The 26,891-nt window shown below is 45.2% G+C and overlaps 1 protein-coding gene across 2 annotated transcripts; it reads left to right on the forward strand.

The window, feature by feature from the left end:
* Nucleotides 1–23,711: 23,711 nt before the first annotated feature.
* Nucleotides 23,712–26,578, forward strand: LOC129163266 (uncharacterized). Of its 2 annotated transcripts, none has more exons than XM_054740158.2 (4): nucleotides 23,712–23,859; nucleotides 25,075–25,824; nucleotides 26,359–26,420; nucleotides 26,497–26,578. In XM_054740158.2, the coding sequence occupies exons 2-4, from the start codon at nucleotides 25,117–25,119 to the stop codon at nucleotides 26,555–26,557; spliced, it is 831 nt and encodes a 276-aa protein (XP_054596133.2). In that variant the 5' UTR covers nucleotides 23,712–23,859; nucleotides 25,075–25,116; the 3' UTR covers nucleotides 26,558–26,578. The 2 variants fall into 2 exon arrangements, with proteins under 2 accessions (XP_054596133.2, XP_054596134.2); XM_054740159.2 differs by having other exon boundaries at nucleotides 26,359–26,409.
* The last annotated feature ends 313 nt before the right edge of the window (nucleotides 26,579–26,891 follow it).

The following is a 26,891-nucleotide window of genomic DNA, read 5'->3' on the forward strand; positions in this document are numbered from 1 at the left end:
ATGAATCATGGTTTTCTGGCTTTGTTATAATGTTAAGCTACAAAAATTCATGAATTTGGTGGACGTAATAACCTATGTCCTCCTTAAAGTGTGTTTAAGTGGAAAATTGAGAGTAAATTGACCTTTAGTGTTTAACTAGGCCAGAGATCCAAAGGAGATCCCATGAGAAAAATCTGTTTTGTTCAAAGTTAAGAAGACATATTCTTGGTAATGTGCTGATTGCACAGAAACAAATAGAACACAGTTAATTTAATTTATTTTGTTTTTTTTCTGAAAGAAAATAATGTTCAGACATATCATTGCAAATACTTTCTTCAATCTGTGCCTGGAGAAAAACAAACAAAACAGGAATTTCTAAAAAAAAAAAAAAAAGTCATCATTTAAAACATCTGTCACAAATAGTCTATACACAGTTAAACAGTACAGAAAGAGTAATTATCAGTAATTACTTACAGATATATAAACACACACACACACACACACACACACACACACACACACACACACACTGACTACGTTTACATGCAGCCGATATCCGGGTTATGATCGGGTTAAGTCGGTATTCGGGTTTCTGAGTTGATCAGAATAACCCGTTTACAAGCACAAATAGAAAGAGTTACCCCTAACTTGCATAACCCGATTTAAATGCGGACGTTGGGGTAGCGTCAGGACGTATGGACTACCGCTAGCAGCACGCATCAAATTCAAATTGCTAACACTAGCATACAAAGTCTGAGATGGTACAGCTCCCATCTACCTGAATCCTCTTGCAAAGGCTTACATCCCAGCCCGGCCGCTCCGGTCATCACAGAATCGTCGGCTAGCAGGTCCTACACCACGCTCAGGACAATCCAGACTCTTCTCATGCATCGTTCCACAAATGTGGAATGACCTTTCAAGCACTACCAGAACAGGGGCTTCCTTTTCAATTTTCAAGAAATTCCTGAAGACCCTGCTCTTCAGAGACCATCTACTTAACTAGCACCCTCCCTGCATCCGTCCCCCCTCTCTACTGTCCACTCCTTGTTCCCTCCTCTCCATGACTGATGTCAAGTTGTTGTTGTTATTGTTGTTGTTAACCTCAAGGGCAACATGCCGATTATCACTTGTAAGTCGCTTTGGACAAAAGTGTCTGCTAAATACATAAACATGAACATAAATAAAAAGTCACAATTTAGTTTTCATTCATTTTCCATTAATATTTAGTCTAAACAAGGTGACCAGTGTGTCCAGCAACATATTAATGTTACAATTAAACAATTTACACGTCTGGCATTGCGGCAATATTACTACCAAGCTTGGAGGAATGAATGCCACAAAATCCCCGCATCACTAAAGCTTGGTTTATGCTTGACGCATTCACTTTCCGCTTGGTGATGCGGCTCGCGGCTGGGACGCGCTTCACAACTCGCAGCGTTTATAGTTCATGCGGCTTTTCTCTGCGGTGAGCCAATATTCTCCCAAACTGTAGGGGGCAGCATGGAGCTCTACGGCATGCATCCAACACTACACCATAGTAGAAGTAAAAATGACTGTTTACAACATGGCATTTCAGCAATTTTTACAGCGTCCTCGTCTTTTCCGACAGTGCGAGCTATTTCTCTCCAAGAATTATTAACAACATGTTGATCACGGTGATCTTTGAGAGCTGAATCATACAAATGTCTGTATTTACGAATCTCTGCCATACTAGTTCTTGCCGGTCCGCCATGTTTTTCCGCGTCCGATCGTCCGCGTGGTTAGAAAATTTCCTAGGTGCACGTTGTGGAAATTTTGGGGCGTGCGGAGGCGTGGTGGAGGGGCGTGGTTGTTAAAATGACACAAAATGACGCAACTTTTCCGCGTGGAGCCGTGCGGACCTCGCGGACGCGTCAAGCATAAACCAACCTTTAAGCTTGGTTTGTGCATGACGCGTCTGCGAGGTTCGCACGGCTCCGCGCGGCAAAATTGCATAATTTTAACAACCACGCCCCTCCACATGGCCCAATATTTCCGCACCGCGCACCTAGGAAATTTTCTAACCACGCGGGCGGTCTGACTCCGAAAAACATGGCGGACTGGCAAAAACTAGTATGGCAGAGGTTCGTAAATACAGACATTTGTATGATTCAGCTCTCAGAGATCACCGTGATCAACATGTTGTTAATAATTCTTGGAGAGAAATAGCTCGCACTGTCGGAAAAGACGAGGACGCTGTTAAAAAAAATGCTGGAATGCCATGTTGTAAACAACAGTAATTTTTACTTCTACTGTGGTGTAGTGTTGGATGCATGCTGTACAGCTCCATGCTGCCCCCTACAGTTTGGGAGAATATTGGCTCACCGCAGAGACAAACCGCATGAACCATAAACGCTGCAAGTTGTGAAGCGCGTTCCATCCGCGAGCCGCATCACCAAGCTTAAGCCACCACAGCACGTTCATAAGACACACCGTGGCTTCATTATTATGCTGATTTACCAGTATGGTGTGTCTTCTAAAAAGGGCCAATGTAACCTTCCTTCTAACATGACTGAGATGTTAAAATGTTTTAAGATCATTTCATTGTAAATTTCTTACATTTTGCTCCTTTAAGAATAAAGATCCTGGACTTAGGGATTAACTTCCTTTAAAAATTCTGAACATTCACAAACACATCATCACATCATCCAGCTGAAATAACTGGTAATGTCTTTTTCTGCGTTTTTATTTTGTATTTTTTTTTATCTTGATATTAAATATGAGTTTGCAGCTATAGCCAAAGTGTAAAGCTGTCGAAGCTTTGCTGATTTGTGGCGGCTCAGTGTCGCAGTGGTACCTTGTGGTTTGTGGGGTGGGGTCGTTGTGGATTGGGCTTGCTTCCTACAAATGGCATCAGACCCTAACCGATTGTATCTGGAGACTGGGAGAATACTTCAGACTTTAGGGTTCAACTCCTATCACTTCAGTTTAAACGTTTTCTCAAAAGCTGCTAGCTGGATGAACTTTAGCTGTTCAACAAATGGATGAGTTCTTTATGCTGTTATAGTAAATCTGCTGGCTGCTTGTGACCAAAGTCCCTTTCCCATCCACAAAGAGATCTATTATACTAAAGAGATTCACATTCAGGATGAAGAAAGCATAATTAAGCTGAGAGGAGCTCTGTGAAGTGTGAAAGCTGGGTCACTGTCACAATATCTAATTGTGGGAACCGAGGTCACGGACAAACTGCAGGGTGTTAGTTCCCATGGAAAATCACGATGAGGAAATTAAACCAGCAGACAAAAGAACAAGTAGAGTCTTCACATCACTGTGGTTTGGTTAGGTTGTGTTAGCTCGCTTTTTACAGTGGAACGAACTGTAGTTAGCCAAGACGCCATATTTATGGGACAGCTCTTACAGAGCCATGCAGTGAATTGTTCTGTTCTCACAAACAAAAGCACATTTAAAAATAAATCTAATTTATCTGCAGCACTTATTTTAGGAAAACTCACACCTCGTGGTGCTCTGTCCTGAGAATCAAAGCAAACAGTCGAGATGCTCGCTGCGGGTAGAGATCAGAAACGAGATTCGTCCTAGGGAGGGAGGATGGAGAGATCGATTTCTCTGAGATTTCCCATGATTTCCTGTCTCTCCAGGGAGCACGAGCCCCTGCCTCGGTGCTGTGTGGGTCTCTTAACCGTCATTATCACCGATGGGAGCCACAATAGGTCAGGAAGATGAGATAACATTGTGAGCAGCGGAGCAGCAGGTGAGAGGCTCAACAGGGCACGATTAGGTGTCCGGGTCCCAGGGTGTAGCATTGCCTGAGGCCTCTGGGGCCTCGGCCCCACCATCTGCCAGGGTGAATTCCTGTTGCAGTGGAGAAAACGCTCAAGAGCTGCACAAACTGTTGCTGGGGGGTGTCGCTTTGAGTTTCTCCTGTTACCTTTTATGCAAAGAAGTGTTGTTCTTCTGTTACACTCCGTACACAAATTTAAAGAATGCAAGAAAACAAAATGTCTGGTTGCATGTTTGTGTGGCCAAAAGCAAAAATCATCTACATCCCTGCATGATTTGAAAACAAAAGACCTTAAATTTAGAATCAGATTCTCCTTCGTCTCTGGAATGCACGACTCAAAGCTCAGATGTGGCGTCATCACTCAGCGGGGGCAAACCGAATGGATCCTATGATGACAGCCGTACTAGATGGTTCACACATGACCCGAGAGCCCTGCTGCACACACAACACCCCATCCTGTGATCTGCAATGGCTAGCCTCCTCTTTGATCTGACAGCACATTATAAAACTGGACATGCCTGCTGCACTCACACATGCCAGACATGCAGTCTCCCTGACAGACGGGCGTGAACACAGCCGGACACGAGCATATTGAATTAGGAGCTGTGGTGCAAATTTAGTACATGGCTCCATGGTTCTCCCCTTACCAGGCAAGCCAGGTGAGCAACGATCAATCAAGGCTTTGAAATGAATCGTCCCTGCAGGAATAAACTGGGAGGAATCTTTTTTCCTATAAGTATTTTCATCAACATTTAAATAAAAACCTTTATTTTCAGCACATTTACAGAAGACAGATCAAATGAAAGATTCACATGTGATTCTTGACCTTGATAAACTTTTCCAGGAAAAAGCAGAAACCCACATCTGTTCAAACGCTTCGAATCTGTTAGAAGTTCACGGTACTGTTTCAGATATCAGACATGATGGCTGTGACCAGGAACTCTGACCTTAAAGCACTAGTTCCTAACATGCTCATTACCCATCTACTTTAGCTCACTGTAAGGGTTTGCCAGCCTTTGCAGTCAATCTCTATAAATGCTAGCTCCTGTTCTTCACCCTGGAGTATCATGCATATTTTGGGCACCGGTCTGTGTTTGGCTCAACAACACCGGCTGTCTTTGTGCAGATCTGAAAGGCTGATGACATGTGCAGATGTGGAGGGTGCCTTTGTGCTGAGCACTTGTGGAGCCAACAGAGATCTTGTTGTGCAGCCCAACAATAAGGACAGAGAGGAGGTTAATAGTTATGGATTAAATGTCAGAATGTATTAACTGTTTCTGAGGCAAGGGAAGCTACAAATTGGAAGTCATACAGTAAAAACGTGTATTAATCCACCCTTTTTCAACCTTAACTTGCGGAACCTTGGAAAGCAGATTTCAGTGGTCAGAGATGAAAACTTGAGACTTAAATCCTTACCCTGTACAGTCTGTTTTTCTGTTTACAGAGCAAATCATAGGATGAAGGGCTTTATCGGTTACAGCTCAGACTCCAGATAAAATGTTGTCCATCTGTTCAGTCCATCAGGTCTAACCTGCTGCTGCATCTGCTGGAAAAACATTCTGACTGCTGCTGAGGGACCCTACAGCCTCCCTCTGGCTCACCAAGTCCCCCTGCTGGGCCACCAGAAGGTCTCTGTTTTGATTGTGGCCATTGCTCTCATTGGCTTGACCCTCTGAACTAACATTTGAGCCACTGAATACACAAGTAAGTACGACTGGAAGTATGCTCTGTGACACTGAGTCAACATGTTTATAAACTAGACGAATGTGAAATGAGGCAGACTGTGTGTCTGCTGCTAAGACAGACAGATGGATGGAAACATAGGTGGCCACTGGAACACCATGTCATAACAACAGAAGGTATAAATATTTTTTTTGTTAGGAGGAATTAGCTTCATGTTTTAGTTGCACTACAAGGTTCATTTGGACTGCCAGCATGGGTGAAGCTATGAACAGCAATGTTCATAAACACCTTTTGCTGATGCCTCCATCTGGAGAGCTGAGTTGTTTTACAGACATGTCAACAGGAGCCAAACTGTCACGGTGTAATTACATACGTTGAGTTTAATTTAGTTAATAAGATTTCGTTCAGTTTCACTTGTTTTAACTTATTTTAGTAGCTTCCCCCCTGAAAATGTAAACAAACATACATTTTCTATTCATATTATAAATATTTCCTTGTCTTTTTACACAGTAATTTATTTTATAATGAGGTCAATTCAGTTTTTACTTGAGTATGTTTTAAATGTTTTTGTTCATTGTACAGACTTTATTTTATTTTATTTTTCCTGTTGTGAATCTGCTTTGCTGCTGTGACACCAACATTTCTCCACTGAGAGAAAAAAAGGGACTTTCTGTTCTATTCAATTCATTTTTTTTATTTCATTCCCATTTAATCAACTTCAGATCATTCAATTCCAACATCTTGTCATTAAAAAAATGCCCATTTTTGATCCCTTTAAAGGTGAAATTTGTGAAAATACAGTAAGAAATTTACAGTAAGAAAATCCCAAAAGAGTCTAACGTTTCAGTTATTTTGGAAGGAAGATCATTGGCTGCAGACTCCCCTTCATAAAGGACGTTAAGACGTGCAGGTCAGGTAACAGCTGATCTGTGCCACCCTGGACACAGTCTCTTTGACTCACTCTCATCTGGCAGGAGGTTCTGATCCGTTTGGACTAGAACGTCTCACGCAAGAACAGATTCTTCCCCTCTGCAGTTGGTCCCAGTCCTAGGATTGCCCTCCAGTCGCTTGGTTTCAATTACACGAAGACTATGGAAATAGTAAATGGCCTGTATTTGTACAGCACTTTCTTAGGGTTCTACCACCCCACAAAGAACTTCACAACGCAATCAGTCATTCACCCATTCACACACACATTCACACGTTAGTGGTGAGGAGTTACAATGTAGCCACAGCTGCCCTGGAGTGCACTGACAGAGGCAAGGCCTGCCAAACACTGGCGCCACTGGTCCCTCTGACCATCACTAGCAGGCAAGGTGGGTTAAGTGTCTTGCCCAAGGACACGAGCAGCATTCTCTGGTCAGAGCTGGGATTGAACCTGGAACCTTCTGATTACTGGGCAACTCACTCCACCTCCTGAGCTACTGCTGTCCCTAAAGGGAGACTCATCCTCACCCATCGACGTTCAGTGGAGAGCCTGGAAATAGACCCACTGCAATTTAAATATAAACCAAACATGGGGTTGGAGAACGCGCTCATCTACCTGCAACATCAGGTGCTGACTCACCTCGAGATGCAAAAATGCAGTGTGAGAATTTTGTTCTTCTCAAGTGCCTTCAACACCATCCAGCCACGCCTACTGCATCAGAAGTTGAGGGATACAGGAGTGGACGAACATCTGACTGCATGGACCATTAACTACCTCACCAACAGGCCACAGTACGTGAGGCTGCACAACTGTACTTCTGAGGTGGTTGTGTGCAGTACTGGAGCTCCACAGGGTACGGTGCTCTAACCCTTTCTATTCACCTTCTGTACCTCGGACTTCACCTACAACACCAGCAGCTGTCACCTCCAGAAGTTCTCTGATGACTGGGCCATTGTCAGCTGTGTGTCGGAGGGGAATGACCTGGAGTACAAGTCAGTCATCATGGACGTCGTTGACTGATGTGGGCGTAATCACTATTGCTTGAACACCAGTAAGACAAAGGAAATGGAGATTGATTTCCAGAGAAACAGTCCTCCTCGCTCACCAGTAAGCATCCAGGGATCAGACATTGAGGTGGTGGGTACCTTTATGTACCTGGGTGTTCACCTCAACAGTAAACTGAACTGGTCCAACAACACAGGTGCTCTCTATAAGAAGGGCCAAAGCTGCCTCCACCTCCTGAGGAGGCTGAGGTCCGTCAGAATTAAACCCTTAGCATTCCAGCGTCCCGCCCATGGGACAAAACCCCATTGCGTTAAATGAATCTGGAAATTTAAGGGGTTAATTCCCATCTGCTAAAATCCTTTTATCACTCTGCGGTTGGATATGTCATCTACTTACCACATGGCCAGATGTATGGTGGTTCTTTCCTCCTGAAGAAGGGATTTGAAGTTTTTCCTAGTTATTCTCCGTGTCTGATTCAATGATCTCACTTTGGTGATGCACATTTGTAGTCCTGGACTTATTTTCACACAAAAGATAAAATAAAGTTTCTCCCGATTTGAAAATAAGCATTTTCTTGGCATCTAATGTGTCTTTAAATTTCACAGACATCATGTGTGAAATCCGTGGCACAAAACAAATGGAATTAGAAAATAGCGTTTTTAGCCCCGTTGACCTGCATTCATTTTTTCGTTCATCAGTGGACCCATGGTCTAGAAGTAGATGGGCGTGACTTTGGCTCCCTATAGTCGCTTATCTCTTATTTTTATCCTTATTTTTTGCACCACGTACTGCAGAAATTTCCTAATGTTGTTATTTCTTGCACATATGGCTGATTCTGATTCCGAAAACCCTTCTGATAATGAAAAATCAGTTTCCAGCTAGTTGCCAGGATTGACAGTTTTCTCCTTTCAAAACAAAAGAAGGAGAGATGTAACTACGGTTTACCATCACTGAGTGTAGTGTTCCCGTGTCTCCTGCCAGCTAATACAGCAGCTCTGACAATTGTAATTTGACAATGGCCAGCAAAAAGCTTCAGAGTTATTTAAAGTGGTTGCAGTAACCAAATTTTACCACAGGATGTCATTTTTATTTCATTTCCACATAATGCACCTTTAATGTCAATTTTTATTGTTTCACACAGAATACTAATATTTAAAATCCATGTTGTGTTCATCTTGCATACCACAGAGGGGCGTGTCTTGATCTTGTGCATCCAATACCATACAGAACTTTGAGCAACAAGAAGGCACTCAGTAATCAGCTGATATCAGCAGTCTGAAACCAGTAACAGCTTGGGCTTTTTCAGGAATCAAACAAACTTTCTATAGGACCATAAATGCACTCATGTGGGTTGATTGGCCCGCTGGGCCATCATGCTCCCTGAGGGTGTGTGGCTGTGAGAGGGCCTGTTATTCCTGAAGAAGCCCTCCCACCCTCCTGCAGTGATGTGAGGAAAATCTAGGAAAGCCCCTACAGGAGAGGAGAGGACAGTCAGTGGTTTGAAGCTGAGATTTTGCTTCTTTGCAAAAAAAAAAAAAAAAAAACTTTAGCTTCATCAGTAAAAGAAACTGACATGGAAAACTCAGACAAATACATCAAATCACTTACTCCTCTAATTATTAAACGGTGGAACAACTGACACGGCTAAGCTCACATTGGCAAACTTTCTCCTCTCGACATCATCACCATATGGTCCACATTTGCTAGAACACTGGGAAAATACATCCACAGCATCATTATGTTAATAGACACCTCTGCTCAATGGACAGATGGTAGAGGGGGGGCTGATTCCCAAATAGAAAAATGCTCTCTTCTTAAAAAGAACTAAGAGACACATGCAAATCAGTCAGCTGAAGCAAACAGGCCATGAATGCACCGTGATCCGTGTGAGTTGGGCATTTGCATATGTTTATCTTCATTTCAGACACTATTGAGCATCATCACGCCTGAATCTGCTGCACAAGGCAGGCTGATCATCCTGCTGCCATGGAATCATCAGAGTGACAAGAACAACAAAAGGGAGCCTTGTTTACATTTTATGTGATTTAAACAAACAGTTGCTGAAGATTAATTGTAACCAAGCCTGTCTAACATGTTTTTCGACTAGGACATCTGAAAACCTTCAAAGAGTTTGTTTGGAGAGAAAATAATGACAAACTAAAAAATAGTAACTCTAAATCATCAGCTGTTACTTGATGGCTGTTTATCTATGAAGTTATAACATGAAAGCTCCACTAAGCAGCTCAAGAGGAGTTATCTTGACCTCACTGTTTTGAGACATATGAGCAATGAGTTGTCCAAAAGTACAGGTATGCAAATAAAATGGATCAGATCAGGAGAGCTTTGACACTTGTTGCTGCTGGTCCTCTAAAGAGCTCCGGACGTCACGTGACTCTCAGAGAGTAGAAGCCGTGTTGGCAGGCAACAAAGGTAAACAAAATGAACGGGATCGGCTTGGATTTTACTTCGTCGGAGTTTACTTCACACTTTAAAAACGAAGAAATTGTTTTATATAGTCAAAAATTCAATAGACTACACATCCCTGACCCTTACCGTGCCCCTGGGATACGTTTTAAAAACGCCAGAAGCTGTCAGAGTGGACCTGGCCAGGGAAAGCCTTGGGATTCCCCCGAGGAGCTGGCCCAAGTGGCTGGGGAGAGGGAAGTCTGGGCCTCTCGACTTAGGCTACTGCACCCACAACCCGACTCCGGATAAGCTGATGAAAATGGATGGATGGATGGATGGACAAATAACAGATTTACATGTAAGTAGTTTAAATAGAGTGCTGTGCTGTTTGAATGTATGAACTGAATGCCAAGAGAAATCACTAGTCTGATTTTTTTTTCCATAAATAAAATAAATATGTCAGGCAGGATCATCTCAGGATCTGTCTGAGATCTGTCTCTGTGACACAGGTAATAGCAATCCAAAGTGCTTTTTATGTGTGATCTGACAATTGATCAACCATCGCTTAAAAAGTAAATACAGCTTAGCCGGTTAATTGCTGTGATCATAAAACACGTAAACGGCAGCACGCAGAAATCACGAGGCAACGTTTTACGTGATGTTTACTTGTTGCTGTGAGTAATAAGACAGAAAAAGCCACGCCAAAATAAGTTTAGGAAGCCCACTAAGAATCGTAATAAAAGCATTTAAAATAAATACCATACACAGTTGAGGAAACGTTGGTTTGGGTTTGGTAACCCTGACAAAAAAGGCTGGTTCTGTTCTGGAGACGACTGAGAACCACTGGAGATGATGGTGCAAAGAAGGATTTTTCATAAAATCAATAACATCATAGACAACACTGAGCATCCTCTTCATGCAACAAGCATCTTCTTCAGAGCTGCTGTAACACAGGAGATCCTTCCTGCCCACAGCCTTCAGCGTCTTTAACCACTCAGATTTCCAACTGAACTCATTATTATTACTAGTATTTATTTTAATGACTGCTTTGAAGAATTAGTTAAGATAAATCTTAACTTCCTTCTGGGATTAATAAAGTAATTTTGGACTTTAGACAGAGAACCTTAGTTCTGTGGAGTCGATGAAGAAACCCAATAATGAACCGGTGACACTGCTGAACTCAAACATAATTGTGATGTTCTCTAACGTGTAATAAATGTGGCTTGGATAAAATCCACTCCACCGCCTGCTGCTCAGCAGCAGAGTTTCTTTCTCCTCACATGTGTGACTAGAGGTTTTCGCTCCACGTTTGCTGGCTGTTTACCTGTGAACCACACCTGGTTTGTTGTTGGGATTTTTGTCCAGTCACACTATTTCTAACCTTCTTCGTCCTCAGTGGGTATTAATTTCCTCACCCAAGCTCCTGTTTTCCTGTAAACTCCTCCAAAGATGCGCTATCTACACCTGAAAAGGACGGGAGATTGGATGCGTTGAAGAGCTGAGGGACCAAGCTCTTTTCTTCAGTAAATAAATGATCCAACAAGAATACCAACAACCTAAATGTGTTAACAACAACCTGCTGTACACAAGGACATGCAAAGAAAGGAACTTCACAATAAAAGCTCACTGCAAGAATTTAAAAACTTTTATTTGAAGTCATGAGTCCCAAAGGTAATTAAGAGAATGTCTATGCCTAGGTCGACTTCATTCATAGAGGATGGTAGCGGAGGCTACTGCTGCAGCTGCTGCTAGCGTGCAGGCTCCACCATCAAAGACAGCCCGCCTGCAGCAGATGGGTCAGCCCAAGCGACTGGATACTGTCCACACACTGCAGGCGTGTCCTACTGCGCATCGGTTGGCGGAAAGTCTGTAGAGGAGTGGAGGGAGGAGATGAAGAATAACACTGGAGGGAGATTGGATGTGTCGAGGTATATAAATATATATATATATATGTATATATATATATTTATATATATATATATATATGTGTGTGTGTGTGTATGTATATATAAATATATATGTATGTATGTGTATATATATAAAAATATAAATATATATGTATGTATGTGTATATGTATATATATATATATATATAAACGAAAAACACTTTAAATCTTTTAATGTTTTTATAATCTTGGACACAGATACATTTATTACATATGTTTTCGGAAGGTTGCAGGTTCGAGCCCCGCTCAGTCTGTCGCTGTCGTTGTGTTCTTGGGCAAGACACTTAACCCACGTTGCCTGCTGGTGGTGGTTGGAGGGACCGGTGGCGCCTGTGCTCGGCAGCCTCGCCTCTGTCAGTGCGCCTCAGGGCAGCTGTGGCTACATCGTAGCTCATCCCCACCAGTGTGTGAATGTGTGTGTGAATGACTGATTGTGTTGTAAAGCGCCTTGAGGGGTTCTATGACTCTAGAAGGCGCTATATCAAATACAGGCCATTTACCATTGATAACATCACAAATATATTTCAACACAGATGTATTTTTTCATGTATATTCTATAATTTTACATGTGTATTATCACAAATATATTTCACAGCTCAGTGGTTCTTCATCACAATTATAATTAAATTTAAAGAGGTAATTGTGAAAAAATGTTTACGTAATAATTAGTGTTATTATGCAGGTTTCGCATACATTTCCACTTTTGTATTCGCACTGAGCGGGAATCGAACCCACGTACTTCGACTCCCGGACAAAACTGTTAAAAAAACACCGAGAAGAATGAGCAACAACCGCATTTGTTCCATTAGGTTGACCAATCAAATGGCCGTATTTGTTCCATTTCTTGAGACTGACATTTTTGCCGACGAATCAGTGAGCTGGATTGTCACAGCCTGTCCGAGCGTCCGCCATTGCTCTGCTCCGAGATCTGAGAGGTGAGAAGTAACTATCTTTTATACTTTTTATTTGTAATTAAAAAAAACTTACAAAAATTAAAAGCATTACAGCTCGTTTAGAGGGATTAAGACGGTACAGGACTTTGTTTTTACCATAATGTCGTGAAATGTCAACGTTGTTTTAGCTAGCGTGCCGGTGCATTATGCTACTGTTAACCAATATGTGCTTGTATTTAAGGAATTTTTTTAAATGAACACCATCCTGATTGCATTAAAAACCACGTGTAAGTGTTTATTCAACCATGTTGTTCATCATCACGATCGTGCATGTTTGGGCTCTGATTAGTTTTATCTTCACTTATAGAAAATCCAGCCAATAGCTGGGTTTGCTAGTTAGCTTTTGGCTACCTAGAAAATCTGAGTGTTTTTTTTTCTTTCTGGGGCAGAAGCCTGATGCTTGATGACTTGATTTCCAGCCTCCTTCAGACCAGCTCGTCCACCCACAACATCTGGGGAGCCCAGTGATGAAGAGCTGGTCCAGGCGGTAGCTGACCAAGGGCAAAGTAAGTGACAGAAATGTGCTCATTTCATATTTTGTTGGTAACAGTCAGATGTGAACAGATGTTGACTCGTTTCTCATTTTTCTCTACTTCATAAAAACTTGTGTAACGACAGATGAACCAGAAGTGTTAGTAAGTTTGGGTTCAGTTACACTTTGCTTGGTTGTTGGTAACTCACAAGTAGCAACCCGCTGCCTCTAACTAGTCTCCATCACTGATGTCATGGTCTGTAGATGTAATCTTTCTCTGTCTTGCCTAATCACCCTCCCAAACACACCTGGTGCTCATGAATCGTCAGATCCTCGTCCGCTCTCCTCGTCTCTCTAGCTTCCTGCTTTGGCTTGTGGTGTCTGTGCAGCTCACAGTTCAACTGAATTGTTTCTAGTCACTAACTCGTGGCCCTTGTGCTTCAGCTTCTGGAGTACAGGCACCTCTCCTGCTCCCTCCTCCTCCTTCCCCGCCGCCTCCTGTGACAACAAAAAAAAAAACATCTGCGGGACGGGAGGAACCCACAGACGAGGAACTCCTGGTGTTGTGTGGTGGGGTGAGTACTCCTTCCATCTCTAGAACATCTTTGAGTTCTTCATTTCAGGAGAGGGAGCTCACCAGCTGTGGGGTATCAATAATCAGTGACAGCTGCAGCTCCTCAGGTCATCCGCAGCAGAGCTCTATTTAAGAGGAGAGGGAACCACTACACAGCGCTGGATGATTAGCTACTCACGGTAGTATCTGTCCTCTCGTTCTAGGATGCTTGGTTTCTACGATGATAATTGGCTGATACTGTTCTTGGAAATTTCTTGGATTATTCTTGGACTCTTGTGTTGGATTTTTTTGGACTCAAATTTGTATTTTCTCTCCAGGATTTTTGGACAATTTTCCCTGACGCTCTGGGTTTGTTGGATCTGATCCTCCATCCGAGAAGCGGAACCAGTACAGGATTACTCACCTGGAAAGAACCATAACCTACCTGGACTTCACGGTTCGCCTTTCCTCTTATCCTCTGCCACCCCGCCTGGCTCCCTCTCCTCGACTCACCCCTTCACTTCATCTGCCCTCCTCGACCTCCTCCACCTGCAAGATTTTGGACTCTCTCTGGCTCCAGCTAATCTGGGTTTATTCCAGGGACACTTTTCGTTGGATTCCTGTAATAAATCATTGTTTTGAACTTTCCACCCTCTCTTGTGATGATTCTTCATGTCGTGGGTTAAACACATTCCCAGGAACATGACATAATCCTCCAGCCAAAACACTAACCCCGTGGAATCATCACTCACCGATTTTGGCTCCAGGTTAACTCAGCAGGAACAGGCCCTACCAATCTTACTGGAGCAGCTCCAGGTAGTGAATCAAAGATCTCAACAGCTGGAGGTCATGATCCGCCAACTCCAACAGGGTCTCACCCAGCTCCAGGCACTGAATCCCTCTCTGGGAGGCGCCTCCACCTCCCAAGGACACGCCGCTGTTCCTGAACTCAACGCTGAAGGGGCCGCTGCCCCGGAACCCGCCTACTTCCGCACTGCCCCTGCGCCACCTGCTCAGACTTACAGCAGGGAATTCGAGGAGTGCCACAGTTTCCTCCTATAGTGTAGGTTGGCGTTTACCCGATCTCCAGGTGCTTTCCAGACTGAGGTTAGTCGAATTTCTTATATTGTTGGACTGCTACGTGGGAAGGCTTTACGGTGGGCAGAGGCTAAGAGCCACAACCCTGCCTTTTTGGCAGGTCCCTTGGAGGCCTTCCTGGCAGATTTTAAACTGACTTTTGGCTCTGACGTGTCCCCCATGGATATAAGCAGGAGGCTATGGACGCTGTCTCAAGGGCAGAGGACGGTGGCAGAGATGACCCTAGAGTTCCGAACGCTGGCTGCACGATCCGCCTGGAACGATGAAGCTCTCATCGCCGCTTTTACGGAGGCCCTAAAAAGCCGCATCAGGAACCAGCTCGCTATGTGCCCGGAACCTCAGTCCCTGGAGGGGTTGATCAAGCTGGCCATCTCCCTCGATAGGAGACACCGGCAGCTCCACGTACCTACTTCTGCACCGGCGATCAGATCAAGTCGAGAGGTGGAGGGCCGGTCGGGATCAGCAAGTCGTTCCCCACCGGAGGTTCTCGCCCCGGAGGAACCCATGCAACTAGGGAAGACCAGACTCAGCCAGGAGGAGCGTGAACATCGCATGAGGTCGGGTCTTTGCATTTACTGTGGGGGGTCTGGGCATTTTGCTGGAACCTGCCCGGTTCTGGTAAAAGGGGGTGCCCACCGGTAAAGTTGGGACTACTGGTGGGCAATCAGAACTCTGAAGGGTCCCGTAGTGTTTTACCTTGCTTGTTATATGTTAATGCTAAACAGTTTTCGCTAGATGCATCATTGGACTCAGGATGTGAGCAGTCATTGATTGACACAGAGCTGGTGCGTCAGCGGGGAATTCCCACGACCCGGCTCTCCAGTCCACTCACGGTGGCGGCTCTGGATGGACGCAGACTTACCACCATCACGCATTGGATGGTCCCGGTAAGACTCAGGGTGTCGGGAAATCACTTGGAAGAAATAGAGTTCTTTGTTTTTCCCTCCCTGCAGACAGCATTAGTACTGGGTCACCCTTGGCTCCTCCGTCACAATCCCCAGGTGAACTGGGAGACGGGAAGCGTGGAGGGGTGGAGCCCGAGATGCTCCCTGTCCTGCCTCGGAGCTGCTTCCCCTGACAGCAGCGTGTCCCGATCGCCGCCAGCAGAGAAGATAGACTTGTCCAACGTACCCCAGGAGTATCATGATCTCGCTCAGATATTCAGTAAAGACAGAGCTACTTCTCTCCCTCCACACAGGCCTTTTGATTGTAGTATAGAACTGCTGCCTGGAGCTCCTCTTCCCAGCAGTCGTCTCTACCAACTCTTCAGACCTGAGCAGGAGAGTATGGAGACCTACATACAGGAGTCTCTGGCCGCCGGACTGATTCGTCCCTCTTCCTCTCCCCTGGGCGCGGGATTCTTTTTTGTCCCGAAGAAGGAAGGTACCCTCAGACCTTGTATAGACTGTAGAGAGCTTAACCAGATCACAGTAAAGAATAAATACCCGCTGCCTCTACTCAGTTCGACCTTCGAGCCTGTACAGAACGCGCGGGTGTTTAGCCGCCTGGATCTTAGGAATGCGTACCACTTGGTGCGCATCAGGCAAGGGGATGAGTGGAAGACTGCTTTTAAGACACCTATAGGACATTTTGAATATTTAGTTATGCCTTTTGGGTTAACTAACGCTCCTGCGGTGTTTCAGGCGCTGGTAAATTCTGTGTTGGGTGATTTCTTGAACAAATTTGTGACTGTGTACTTAGATGACATTTTGATTTTTTTCTGAGGACTCTGCACAGCATGTGAAACATGTAAGAGCGGTTCTCCAGCAGTTATTGGAGAATCGCTTATATGTCAAGGCAGAGAAATGTTTGTTTCATGTTCCTCAGGTCAAGTTTCTCGGGTTCATTGTGGAACACGGGAGACTCCGAGCGGATCCGGAGAAGGTCACCGGGGTCACGGAGTGGCCTACCCCCTCATCCCGGAAGCAGCTACAGCGTTTCCTCGGCTTCGCAAACTTTTACCGGCGCTTCATTAAAGGATACAGCCAGGTAGCTGCACCTCTGACTAACTTAACTTCTGTGAAATGCCCATTTGTCTGGTTCCCAGAAGCCGAGGCTGCTTTCCAGGAACTTAAGAGGTGCTTCACAGACGCTCCGGTACTCCACAGACCGGATCCCCAGAGACAGTTCGTGCTGGAGGTGGATGCATCTGACACCGGGGTGGGGGCGGTCCTATCACAGGTAGCACCTGGTGACAATAAGCTTCACCCCTGTGCCTTTTTCTCCAGGCGGCTGTCCCCGACAGAGAGCCGTTATGACATGGGAGACCGGGAGCTGCTCGCAGTGAAACTCGCCATCGAGGAATGGAGGCTTTGGTTGGAGGGAGCGGAACAGCCATTCCTTGTATGGACTGATCACAAGAACTTGATTTATTTGAAGGAAGCTAAGCGTCCTAATCCCCGCCAGTTTAGGTGGTCGTTGTTTTTCTCTCGCTTCAACTTCCAGATCTCCTATCGCCCTGGGTCTAAGAACACTAAACCCGACGACCTGTCCAGACTGTACGCACCAGACCAAGAGCCCGAGCCCGGACCCATCCTCCCTTCATCATGTGAGGTGGGTGGGGTCACCTGGGAGATTCGGGACAGGGTGTTGGAGGCACTTAAGACCGAGTCAGGCCCAAAGGGGCCTCCAGGAAGGCTATTTGTTCCTCAGGCGCTTAGGGGACAGGTCATCCATTGGGCACACACGGGGAGATTTTCCATTCATCCGGGCGTAGGTCGCACCCTAGCCCTCATTAAACGGACCTACTGGTGGCCCTCCATGTACAATCAATCAATCAATCAATCAAACTTTATTTCAGACAAGGGATATGTCCATAACAAGAATAAAGTAAAATTAAAATAAAAATACAAACACATTCTAATTACAAACCGTATAGAAAGTTGTTCCAATGTTTAAAAAGGACTGAGGAGTACCTCGTGTCACTGTAAGATAAAGATGAAAGCGCTCTAACAACAGCGTTAGCTGACAAACTCAGTCGGCAGATGAATTTATACATGAAAAGCCTCAGAAGCGCATGAAAAGTAGGGATGTTACTCACAACAAACATATGACTTGCCGAAGTCCATCTAGGGAGCTTCATGAGGATTCTAAAAGCATCCTGATAAGCCACTTGAAGCTTCTTCATTACTACCTTACTATAGTTGCACCACAAGTGGGCTGTATAGAGAGGAGTACAAAAGGAATGAAAGAGGGACACTTTAACAGGATCTGAGCACATACCAAAGTTACGTGCCAGAGTGTTAGCCTGCATGTACAGCTTACCGCATTGCCTCTTAATGTCCTCATCATCACAGAGGTTACTTCTTAAAATGTGCCCCAAATATTTTACTTTGCTTACCACTTCGAGGACCTGATTTGTTAAGTTAAAAGATGGAAAATTAAGCTTCAGGTCCCCTTTAGTAGCAGCAATCATAACCACACTCTTTTTAGGGTTAAACAGGATGTCAAATTGCTCACCGTACTTAGCACATGCCCTGAGCAGCTGCTGCAGGCCTGCGCTATAGGGAGAAATGAGGACTAGGTCATCTGCATAAATTAAATGATTTACCAGTCGGTCACCCACCAAACATCCAGTCTTACTATCATTCAGAGTAACAGACAGCTCGTCAAGGTACAGGTTAAAAAGGACAGGTGACAGAATCCCGCCTTGTCTGACTCCATTCGATACGGAGAAAGGATCAGACACTTCTGTCCCCCACTTTACGTTAAGAACTATATTTCTGCATGCCATGTGTGTGCTCAGCAAAAGGGGGACCACCGAGCCCCAGCTGGGCTCCTCTGTCCCCTTCCCAGTCCGTCACGTCCTTGGTCACACATTGCGCTTGACTTCGTAGTAGGTCTTCCAAAATCTCAGGGGTTCACATGTATTATGACAGTGGTTGACAGATTTTCTAAGGCGTGTCATTTGGTGCCTCTTAAAGGCCTCCCTTCTTCGACCGTTACTGCCAAGCTCCTCGTGAAGCATGTTTTTAGACTGCATGGTGTTCCCACAGAGATTCTATCAGACCGGGGTCCCCAATTTGTGGCTCGGGTCTGGAAGAAGTTTGCAGGGGCTCTGGGCGCCAGGGTCGCCCTCACCTCCGGTCACCATCCTCAGACCAATGGGCAGTGTGAGCGTATGAATCAAGAACTGGGCGCCATGCTGCGCTGTGTCTGCTCCTCCCAGCCTACCGCCTGGAGCACACATCTAACATGGATTGAGTATGCTCACAACTGTCATGTATCCACCTCCACAGGTCAGTCACCGTTCAAAGCGTCACTTGGTTACCAACCCTCACTGTTTCCACAGCAGGCCTCGGCTTCAGTCTCCATCCCGCAGTTTCTCAGGGGGGCCAGACAGGCATGGGTCGTTACCCGGGTGGCTTTGGAGCGTACTGCTGCCAAGAAGCTGGCAGATCGACACCGGCGTCCCGCCCCGCTGTACTCTCCTGGACAGGACGTTTGGCTGTCTTCCCGGGACATCCCGCTCAAGGCCTCTACTAGGAAGCTCACTCCCAGGTACATCGGTCCCTTCAAGATCCTGGATACGCCCACTCCCTCCACGGTCAGGCTGGACCTCCCCAGGAACATGAAGGTACACCCTGTTTTTCACATCTCCTTGGTCAAGCCCGTTGGATCCAGTCCTCTGTGCCCCACTCCTGCACCTCCGCCGCCGGCCCGGCTCTACAAGGGTGGGCTGGTCTACACCGTCCGGAGGATCCTCGACTCCCGACCCCGCGGTCGTGGAGTCCAGTACCTGGTCGACTGGGAGGGGTATGGCCCGGAGGAGCGCTTCTGGGTCCCGCGCTCCTTCATCGAGGACCCTGACCTCATCCGGGAGTATGAGGAGGCGGTTGCTAGGACGCCGGGTGGCGTCCGTTGAGGGGGACACTGTTGTGTGGTGGGGTGAGTACTCCTTCCATCTCTAGAACATCTTTGAGTTCTTCATTTCAGGAGAGGGAGCTCACCAGCTGCGGGGTATCAATAATCAGTGACAGCTGCAGCTCCTCAGGTCATCCGCAGCAGAGCTCTATTTAAGAGGAGAGGGAACCACTACACAGCGCTGGATGATTAGCTACTCACGGTAGTATCTGGCCTCTCGTTCTAGGATGCTTGGTTTCTACGATGATAATTGGCTGATACAGTTCTTGGAAATTTCTTGGATTATTCTTGGACTCTTGTGTTGGATTTTTTGGACTCAAATTTGTATTTTCTCTCCAGGATTTTTGGACAATCTTCCCTGACGCTCTGGGTTTGTTGGATCTGATCCTCCATCCGAGAAGCGGAACCAGTACAGGATTACTCACCTGGAAAGAACCATAACCTACCTGGACTTCACGGTTCGCCTCTCCTCTTATCCTCTGCCACCCCGCCTGGCTCCCTCTCCTCGACTCACCCCTTCACTTCATCTGCCCTCCTCGACCTCCTCCACCTGCAAGATTTTGGACTCTCTCTGGCTCCAGCTAATCTGGGTTTATTCCAGGGACACTTTTCATTGGATTCCTGTAATAAATCATTGTTTTGAACTTTCCACCCTCTCTTGTGATGATTCTTCATGTCGTGGGTTAAACACATTCCCAGGAACATGACACCTGGAGGCCACGCAAGAAACTCCAGAGCTCCCTGCTGCAGTCCTCCCTCCCCCACCTCCAGCTCTAAGGTGAGGCATCAGACATTAAGGGTTCCCTCTCATGCTGCTTTGTTTTCTCTCTCTAGTCCTGGCAGGCAGCTCTGACTGCAGAACAGCAGGACTGGATCGGCCAGGTGCTGTTCACCAGGGACCGTGCTGGGAGGCCGCGCCTCATCACAGAGCTCAAGTCCCTGGTGGTACCCTCCCCAGCCCTTGGCGGTCTACAATCAGCCTCCTGCCTCTCCCGACCCCTTCTTTGCATGTTGTGGGCAGATCGCACCACCTCCCCAGATGCCCCCTGTGCCCTCACCCGTCTGGCTGCTGACCGTTTACGGTTACGACGTGCTGATGCGGCTGGACGAGTACAAGGCCAGGATCACGTCCATCCTAAAGATGGATTCCACAAAGAAGGTCGGTCACCGCGTTGTGTGTACTTGCTGCTTGTGAACAACAGTTCTGCTGGTCTTTACACAGGAAGTTCACTGTGTGCAGGTGATGAAGAAGCTCGTAGGTGCCGCCTCTGGCACGGCCGCCTGGGCTACCAACGAGCAAGGCCAGGTCCTCATGAGCGTCCTCACTTGCTGCGAGGGCTCCAAGGGCCTGTCCAAGATGGCGGCTGGACTGATGAGGTGGTACCGATTAGCCGAGGTACCTGCCCCCCCAGCTCATCTACGTGGACCGCGACTGCTGCAAACAGGACGGCGTGTCCAAGACGGCTGCCTTATTTCTGGTATAAACTTAAATCATTGCTGACTGACTTATTTAGTTGTTTATTTAATTTTTCATAGCAATGATTCATCATTTTGTTGTGAATTACTTTAGTTGATCAAGAGGTCACCTGAATTTCTACCCAATAAAAATTTTCTAAGAATGATTAGATTTGTTTTAAAAATGTAAATTCTCTGTAGTTTTCCCTGCTGCATTTCTTTAAACTGAACAGAACCAGTGTACTGCAGGTTATATGTTTTGTTTTACGTTTTAAAAACAAAAAAACATTTTTTAATCTATTACAGGTCAGCATGCACTGTGCTGCACATCTGCCTCTGTGCTGGTGAAGTTGTGGGTCTGGCAGATGAGCCTGAGGAAGATGTGTGTGGAGGAGGTCAGTGGTGCTCTGTCCTGGAGGAGGTACCAGCAGACCACCACTACTGTTAACAGGCAAGTCATTCACAGAGATGTAACAGCCGTCGTCTGAGCCAGCCCAGCAGTAGATGGACGATGGAGTGGACAGTGAGAGCAAGCGTCCCAAAGCTCTCTATGCAGACCGTCCTGTATGATGTTCCTCTGGCCAGAAACGTCCAGCCAAGGGGCTGCTCCAGCCCTCCATCCACGTCTGGATCCTCCTGCAGCAGATCCAGCTGCACTGTTAAAGACTTCCTGCTCACTCAGTTTAAATAAATGATCCAGGAAGAGTCACTCAGGTTAATCCTGCTTTAACCGTACATAACTGGTTCATATTGGTTTTAATCTGTAAATAATTGTAACGTATTATAAATAATCTTGTCTCCTTACCATCTTTTCATTTTTTGTTCTTGTAACATGTTCAAAAACATCTGTTATAATAAAATTGGTGATGAAATCAATGACCAGAAAGAGTTATCAGTATTTTAATAAATGTGTTCAAATATCAAACAGCTAAATAACATTAACATGTCATCTCCCAGGATGACCAACAGGTAAAGCCTCTCCTGACCCTGGACACCTGCAGTCCTACAGAGAAAATCAGAGACCACAGGTGACAAAAAGGCAATAAACACATTTTTACTTCATTAAAACGTGTCAGCTGTAAATCCCTGAATGTAAAACTACTTTTCACAAAAGAACTTATGTGGTTGTGTGTGTAAACAGCTTCACTCTTCACCTCTAAGCTTAATTAAAAACACTTATTTGCTCCGTTGTCCTTAAAACAAATGACAAGTTTAATTTGCTACACACACACCCACACCCACAGGAATAACTGAGACCTGCGAAACAAACTCGTTCTGGCTGATTTCTGTGCATGTGTGGGTTCACTCTGGTTTCCTCCTGCAGACCAAAAACATGCATGTTGGCTTTATTAAAGGTCATCATGTGTGTGTCTGATGACTGGAGACCCGTCCAGAGACGTGTCCTCCACCTCATGTCTACTGGAGTTGTATATATGTCGATGAGTTGGACGCCAGCTCCTGACCCTGATGAGGAATAGAGATGAGTTAATAATGATAATTCATAAGACTTATACAGCGCTTTATAGCTCCTGATGTGTTGAGGGAGCTCCAGATGGTTGGGGCGACGGCAACAAAGGCTCGATCTCTCGGGGCGCTGTGTTGAGTTCTGACGGGGGAAAGAAGATTGGTCACAATAGTTTGTGATGTCATTTTCACTGATCATCCAAGGAGAGGTTCTCCTATTGTCATTGTTTTACAGAAAACGGATGATAAAAGCATTCCAAAACTTTCTTCTGCTTTTTCCTGCAGGTGACCCCCCACCCCCCTATGCCCATGACATGTGGGCATAAACATCCGAACTCCTGCTTTTAAAAAAATCTGACAGTAAAGATGGCAGAATGATGACAAAACACCTAGTCAAAAAAATATCCACCAGCTGATAACTTCGACTTCATGCTGGCACAAAACCCAGTGACAGGCTTTTTATGAGCAGCAGCTTCCTGTCTGGACGTCCGGGCTCTTCTACGCTTTTATGTTTATGTATTTAGCAGACGCTTTTGTCCAAAGCGACTTACAAGTGATAATCGGCATGTTGCCCTTGAGGCTAACAACAACAATAACAACAACTTGACATCAATCATGGAGAGGAGGAAACAAAGGAGTGGACGGTAGAGAGGGGGGACGGGTGCAGGCTGGGTGCTATTAAGAAGATGCTCTCTGAAGAGCAGGGTCTTCAGGAGTTTCTTGAAAATTGAAAGAAGAGCAGACCGTGCTTTTAGAGCAGCACGGTCTGCTCTTCCTTCCTCCACGGGAACACACGGTTCTGAAACCTTTTGTCTTCCCACCTACAAAGAAGACAAACGTCAAAGACCACAGAAATGGCTGGTTGAACAGAATTTTCTCACTTAATTTTCTTTTAATTGATGTAAAATAAGTTTATATCAAGGTTTTGTCAATTTCAGTCATGACCCAAAGATAGAAGAGTCGCTCTGTTGCTGATTTCCTGCATCTTTCTGCATTTGCTGCCACCTGCTGGTTGATTCTCCATCCTGCACGGTCCTTAACTCACGCCAACTCTCTGGTTTTGACCCATTAACGAATAAATGAAGTTTAAAAGGCTAACCCAGAAAAAGCAGCAGGTGTGGAATTTCCATGTTTCCATGGTTACAGCACAGCATTTAGATTTCTGCAGTAAAATAACAACTTTCCCTCAAAGCTTCAAGCAGCAGGAAAAGTTTGATCTGGAGAATTATTGGATCTGTGCTCTGGATTCATTGATTGAGCGTCGAGAGCGGCTGGGAACCCACCAAACATCAGACAAGTAAGATTTAAGCTTTGTGTTTTCGTGTTTTGCAGGACAGAATATGCTATCACCGTTTAAAGAGCAAATCACCCCTAAATCAACTTTTTTTTCTGATAAACTATATAAATGTGTGTCTAATCGTGCTGCAGACACGTGAAGTCAATAGTTTAGTACTTTAGTGCATTTTAGTTAAAAATTTAATTTTCTACCTAAAACTGTCAGTGTTGTGCCGTTGTCAGGTAAAAACTGCACTATATTTGAATTTAAATCTGCCATCGCTATTGGCTAAGAGGTAGATCGTTAGCTGGTACCATATGATGTCACAATGTCGTTGTGAGCCTGTGTGTGTGTGTGTGTGTGTGTGTGTGTGTGTGTGTGTGTGTGTGTGTGTGTGTGTGTGTGTGTGTGTGTGTGTGTGTGTGTGTGTATTTGTCAGCGGCTCTGCCCTCTCAATCTGCTAGGCAACAGCATTTGTTGCATTTTTCAAACAGGAAGTGGGAGTGGAGTAATACTCTGGTAAGGGGTGACTTGCTCTTTAACTTAGGATCAGCTGAATGGGCGCTCTTTTAGGGGTAAAATAAACCTGCAGGAATAAAACCTTGAAAATTTCACATATAAAAACTCAGGTAAATGTTTTGATCTGAAATACAAACATGCATTTTTTTAAACTATGTGTTGATATCTGTCACATCTTATTTTTATTTCTGCACCATTTTGTCACAGATTTAAATAAAAATGGAATAAATGATTACTTTAAAACAATTAAGTGAAGAAACTTGTTTACATTTGAAATAGATCACATGTTTATTGAGCTCCTGATGAAAAACAAAGGCGAACTGTAGCTCATGTGGGAAATAAAAGTGAAGGGTGATTTCTACACGTGTGCTTTTATAAAGTAGATCCAGTTCCTGATGGTCAGATTTGATCTAAAACATCTAGACGATGTTTTTGCACGAGTCTGGATGATAAAAAGAACCTCAGAAGGATCTAAAAAACAATAAAGTTTCCCTTCGCTCACCTGAAACCCACTGAAACTAAAACAAGTTGAAATCAAAGTAAATTCACAACTCTTGACTCGGGGAGGTGAAATCAGAACCACAGAAACTGGTCTTGAGGTGAAATGGTGACTCAGCTGCTGTGATGAACACGGATCTGAGAGCAGGAGCTGATCAGAGATCGGTTTGTAACCATTAATCTGACCTTTCGGTTTCTTTTCTCTGATGATGATGTCAGAACTTCGGCTTCATCCAGAAGATCACTCAGCTTCTCCTGAAGATGGACGCCTCCTCTTCCTCCTCCTCCTCCTCCCCCTCCTCCTCCCACATGCACCTTCCAGACGACTCTGAGACGATGGAGGACTTAGAGCAGGATGTGTTCTTCTCCGTCCTGGAGGGGATCACCCAGGAAGACCTGGACTTTTCTGTTCCTCCTCTCACACCTTCTCCTCCTCCTCCCATTGTTTCTCCTCCCACACTTTATGCTCCTCCTCCCATTTTTCTTCCTCCTACATATTCTCCTCCTCCTCCTCCTTCTCCTCCCATTTTTCCTCCTCCTACAACTTCTTCTCCTCCTCCCACACTTTATCCTCCTCCTCCCATTTTTCTGCCTCCTCCACATTCCTCTCCACCTCCTCCTATTGTTCCTCCCCCTGCACCTTCTCCCTCCCATTCTCCTCCTACACCTTATCCCCCTCCTCCTCCTCCTCCTCCTCCCATTGTTCCTCCTTCTCCTCCTCCCATTGCTCCTCCTCCCATTGCTCCTCCTCCTTCTCCCATTTTTCCTTCTCCTACACCTTGTCCTCCTCCCATTGTTCCTCCTCCCACACCTCCTCCTCCTCCCATTGTTCCTCCTCCTTCTCCCATTTTTCCTTCTCCTTCACCTTGTCCTCCTCCCACTGTTCCTCCTCCCACATCTCCTCCTCCCATTGTTCCTCCTCCCACACCTCATCCGCCTCCCATTGTTCCTCCTCCTCCTCAGGGACAGGTGAGACACTGGGACATCTTCGTGGTTTTACATTAAAGCCGTTGCTGGAGGCTCTCGAGTCTTTTAGTCAAAAACTAAAAGCCAAATTTAGACAGAAGAGTTTAAAACATCAAAGCAGAGGAGGAATGAAGCTGGTTGGTTTCTAAAACATTGGAGAAACAAAAAAAATCATCGAGTGTTTTTATTCTCCTGATGCAACAACGAGGGATGTTTTAACCTTCACTCGGTTAAGTTTTATAAATTCTTAATTGAACAAAAATGTCCTTTGGGAATGTAACCTGAAGCTCCTCGGCTGGCAGCAGCAACATTATTCCCAGATCACTTCCTCAGTCTGGAATAATTCTGCAGCTTTTTCAATTGAGATTTTAAATTTTAATTCTAAAATGAACCTTGTTTTGTTTAATCAAAAGTAAAATGACAGCAGGTTAAAGAGGTTTTAACTGATTTACTTAAAGGTGAATCCTGTCCCCTGGTGGACAGGTGGTGCCACAGCAGGTTATTGTCTCACACCTGTTTTGTGTTTTTTGTCCCCAGATGTCCAACACACAAGCGGTAACGCTGTCTGGAGCCATTATAATTCAGCCTGTAGGGATCCTGTCAGTGAAACACATCACTATGAACACAAAGTCTTTGTTTGGATGTTCTCACCTGTTGTGTCTGTTCTCTGTGCAGAGATGGAGAGGTCCTCCATAGACTCGTCTTATACGTGCCACAAAGTCCACCAAATACCTAAATAAAACCTTTAAATCCTTTAGTTTTCTCTTGTTATTATAGTTTCTAATAAAGGTTATTCAAACAAAAAGCTATCACAGAGCTAACAGACAGCTATCAAAAAGCTAGCACAGAGCTAAAGCTGGCACAGAGCTAACAGAAAGCTAGCACAGACCTAACAGACAACTAATAACAAGCTAGCACAGAGCTAACAGAAAGCTGATTTAGAGCTAACAGACAGCTAACAAAAAGCTAGCACAGAGCTAACTGACAGCTAACAGAAAGCTAGCACAGAGCTAACAGACTGCTAACAGAAAGCTAGCACAGAACAAACAGAGCTAACAGAGAGATAATGG

This window comes from Nothobranchius furzeri, chromosome 5, assembly GCF_043380555.1.
Source record: "Nothobranchius furzeri strain GRZ-AD chromosome 5, NfurGRZ-RIMD1, whole genome shotgun sequence".
In the NCBI taxonomy this organism is placed as follows: Eukaryota; Metazoa; Chordata; class Actinopteri; order Cyprinodontiformes; family Nothobranchiidae; genus Nothobranchius; species Nothobranchius furzeri.

Coding starts and splice junctions, on each gene's coding strand:
- LOC129163266 (XM_054740158.2), top strand. CDS start 25,117: ATGGACGCCTCCTCTTCCTCCTCCTCCTCCTCCCCCTCCTCCTCCCAC. Junction 25,825..26,358: donor CTCCTCCTCCTCAGGGACAG/GTGAGACACTGG, acceptor TTTTGTCCCCAG/ATGTCCAACACACAAGCGGT. Junction 26,421..26,496: donor ATTCAGCCTGTAGGGATCCT/GTCAGTGAAACA, acceptor TTCTCTGTGCAG/AGATGGAGAGGTCCTCCATA.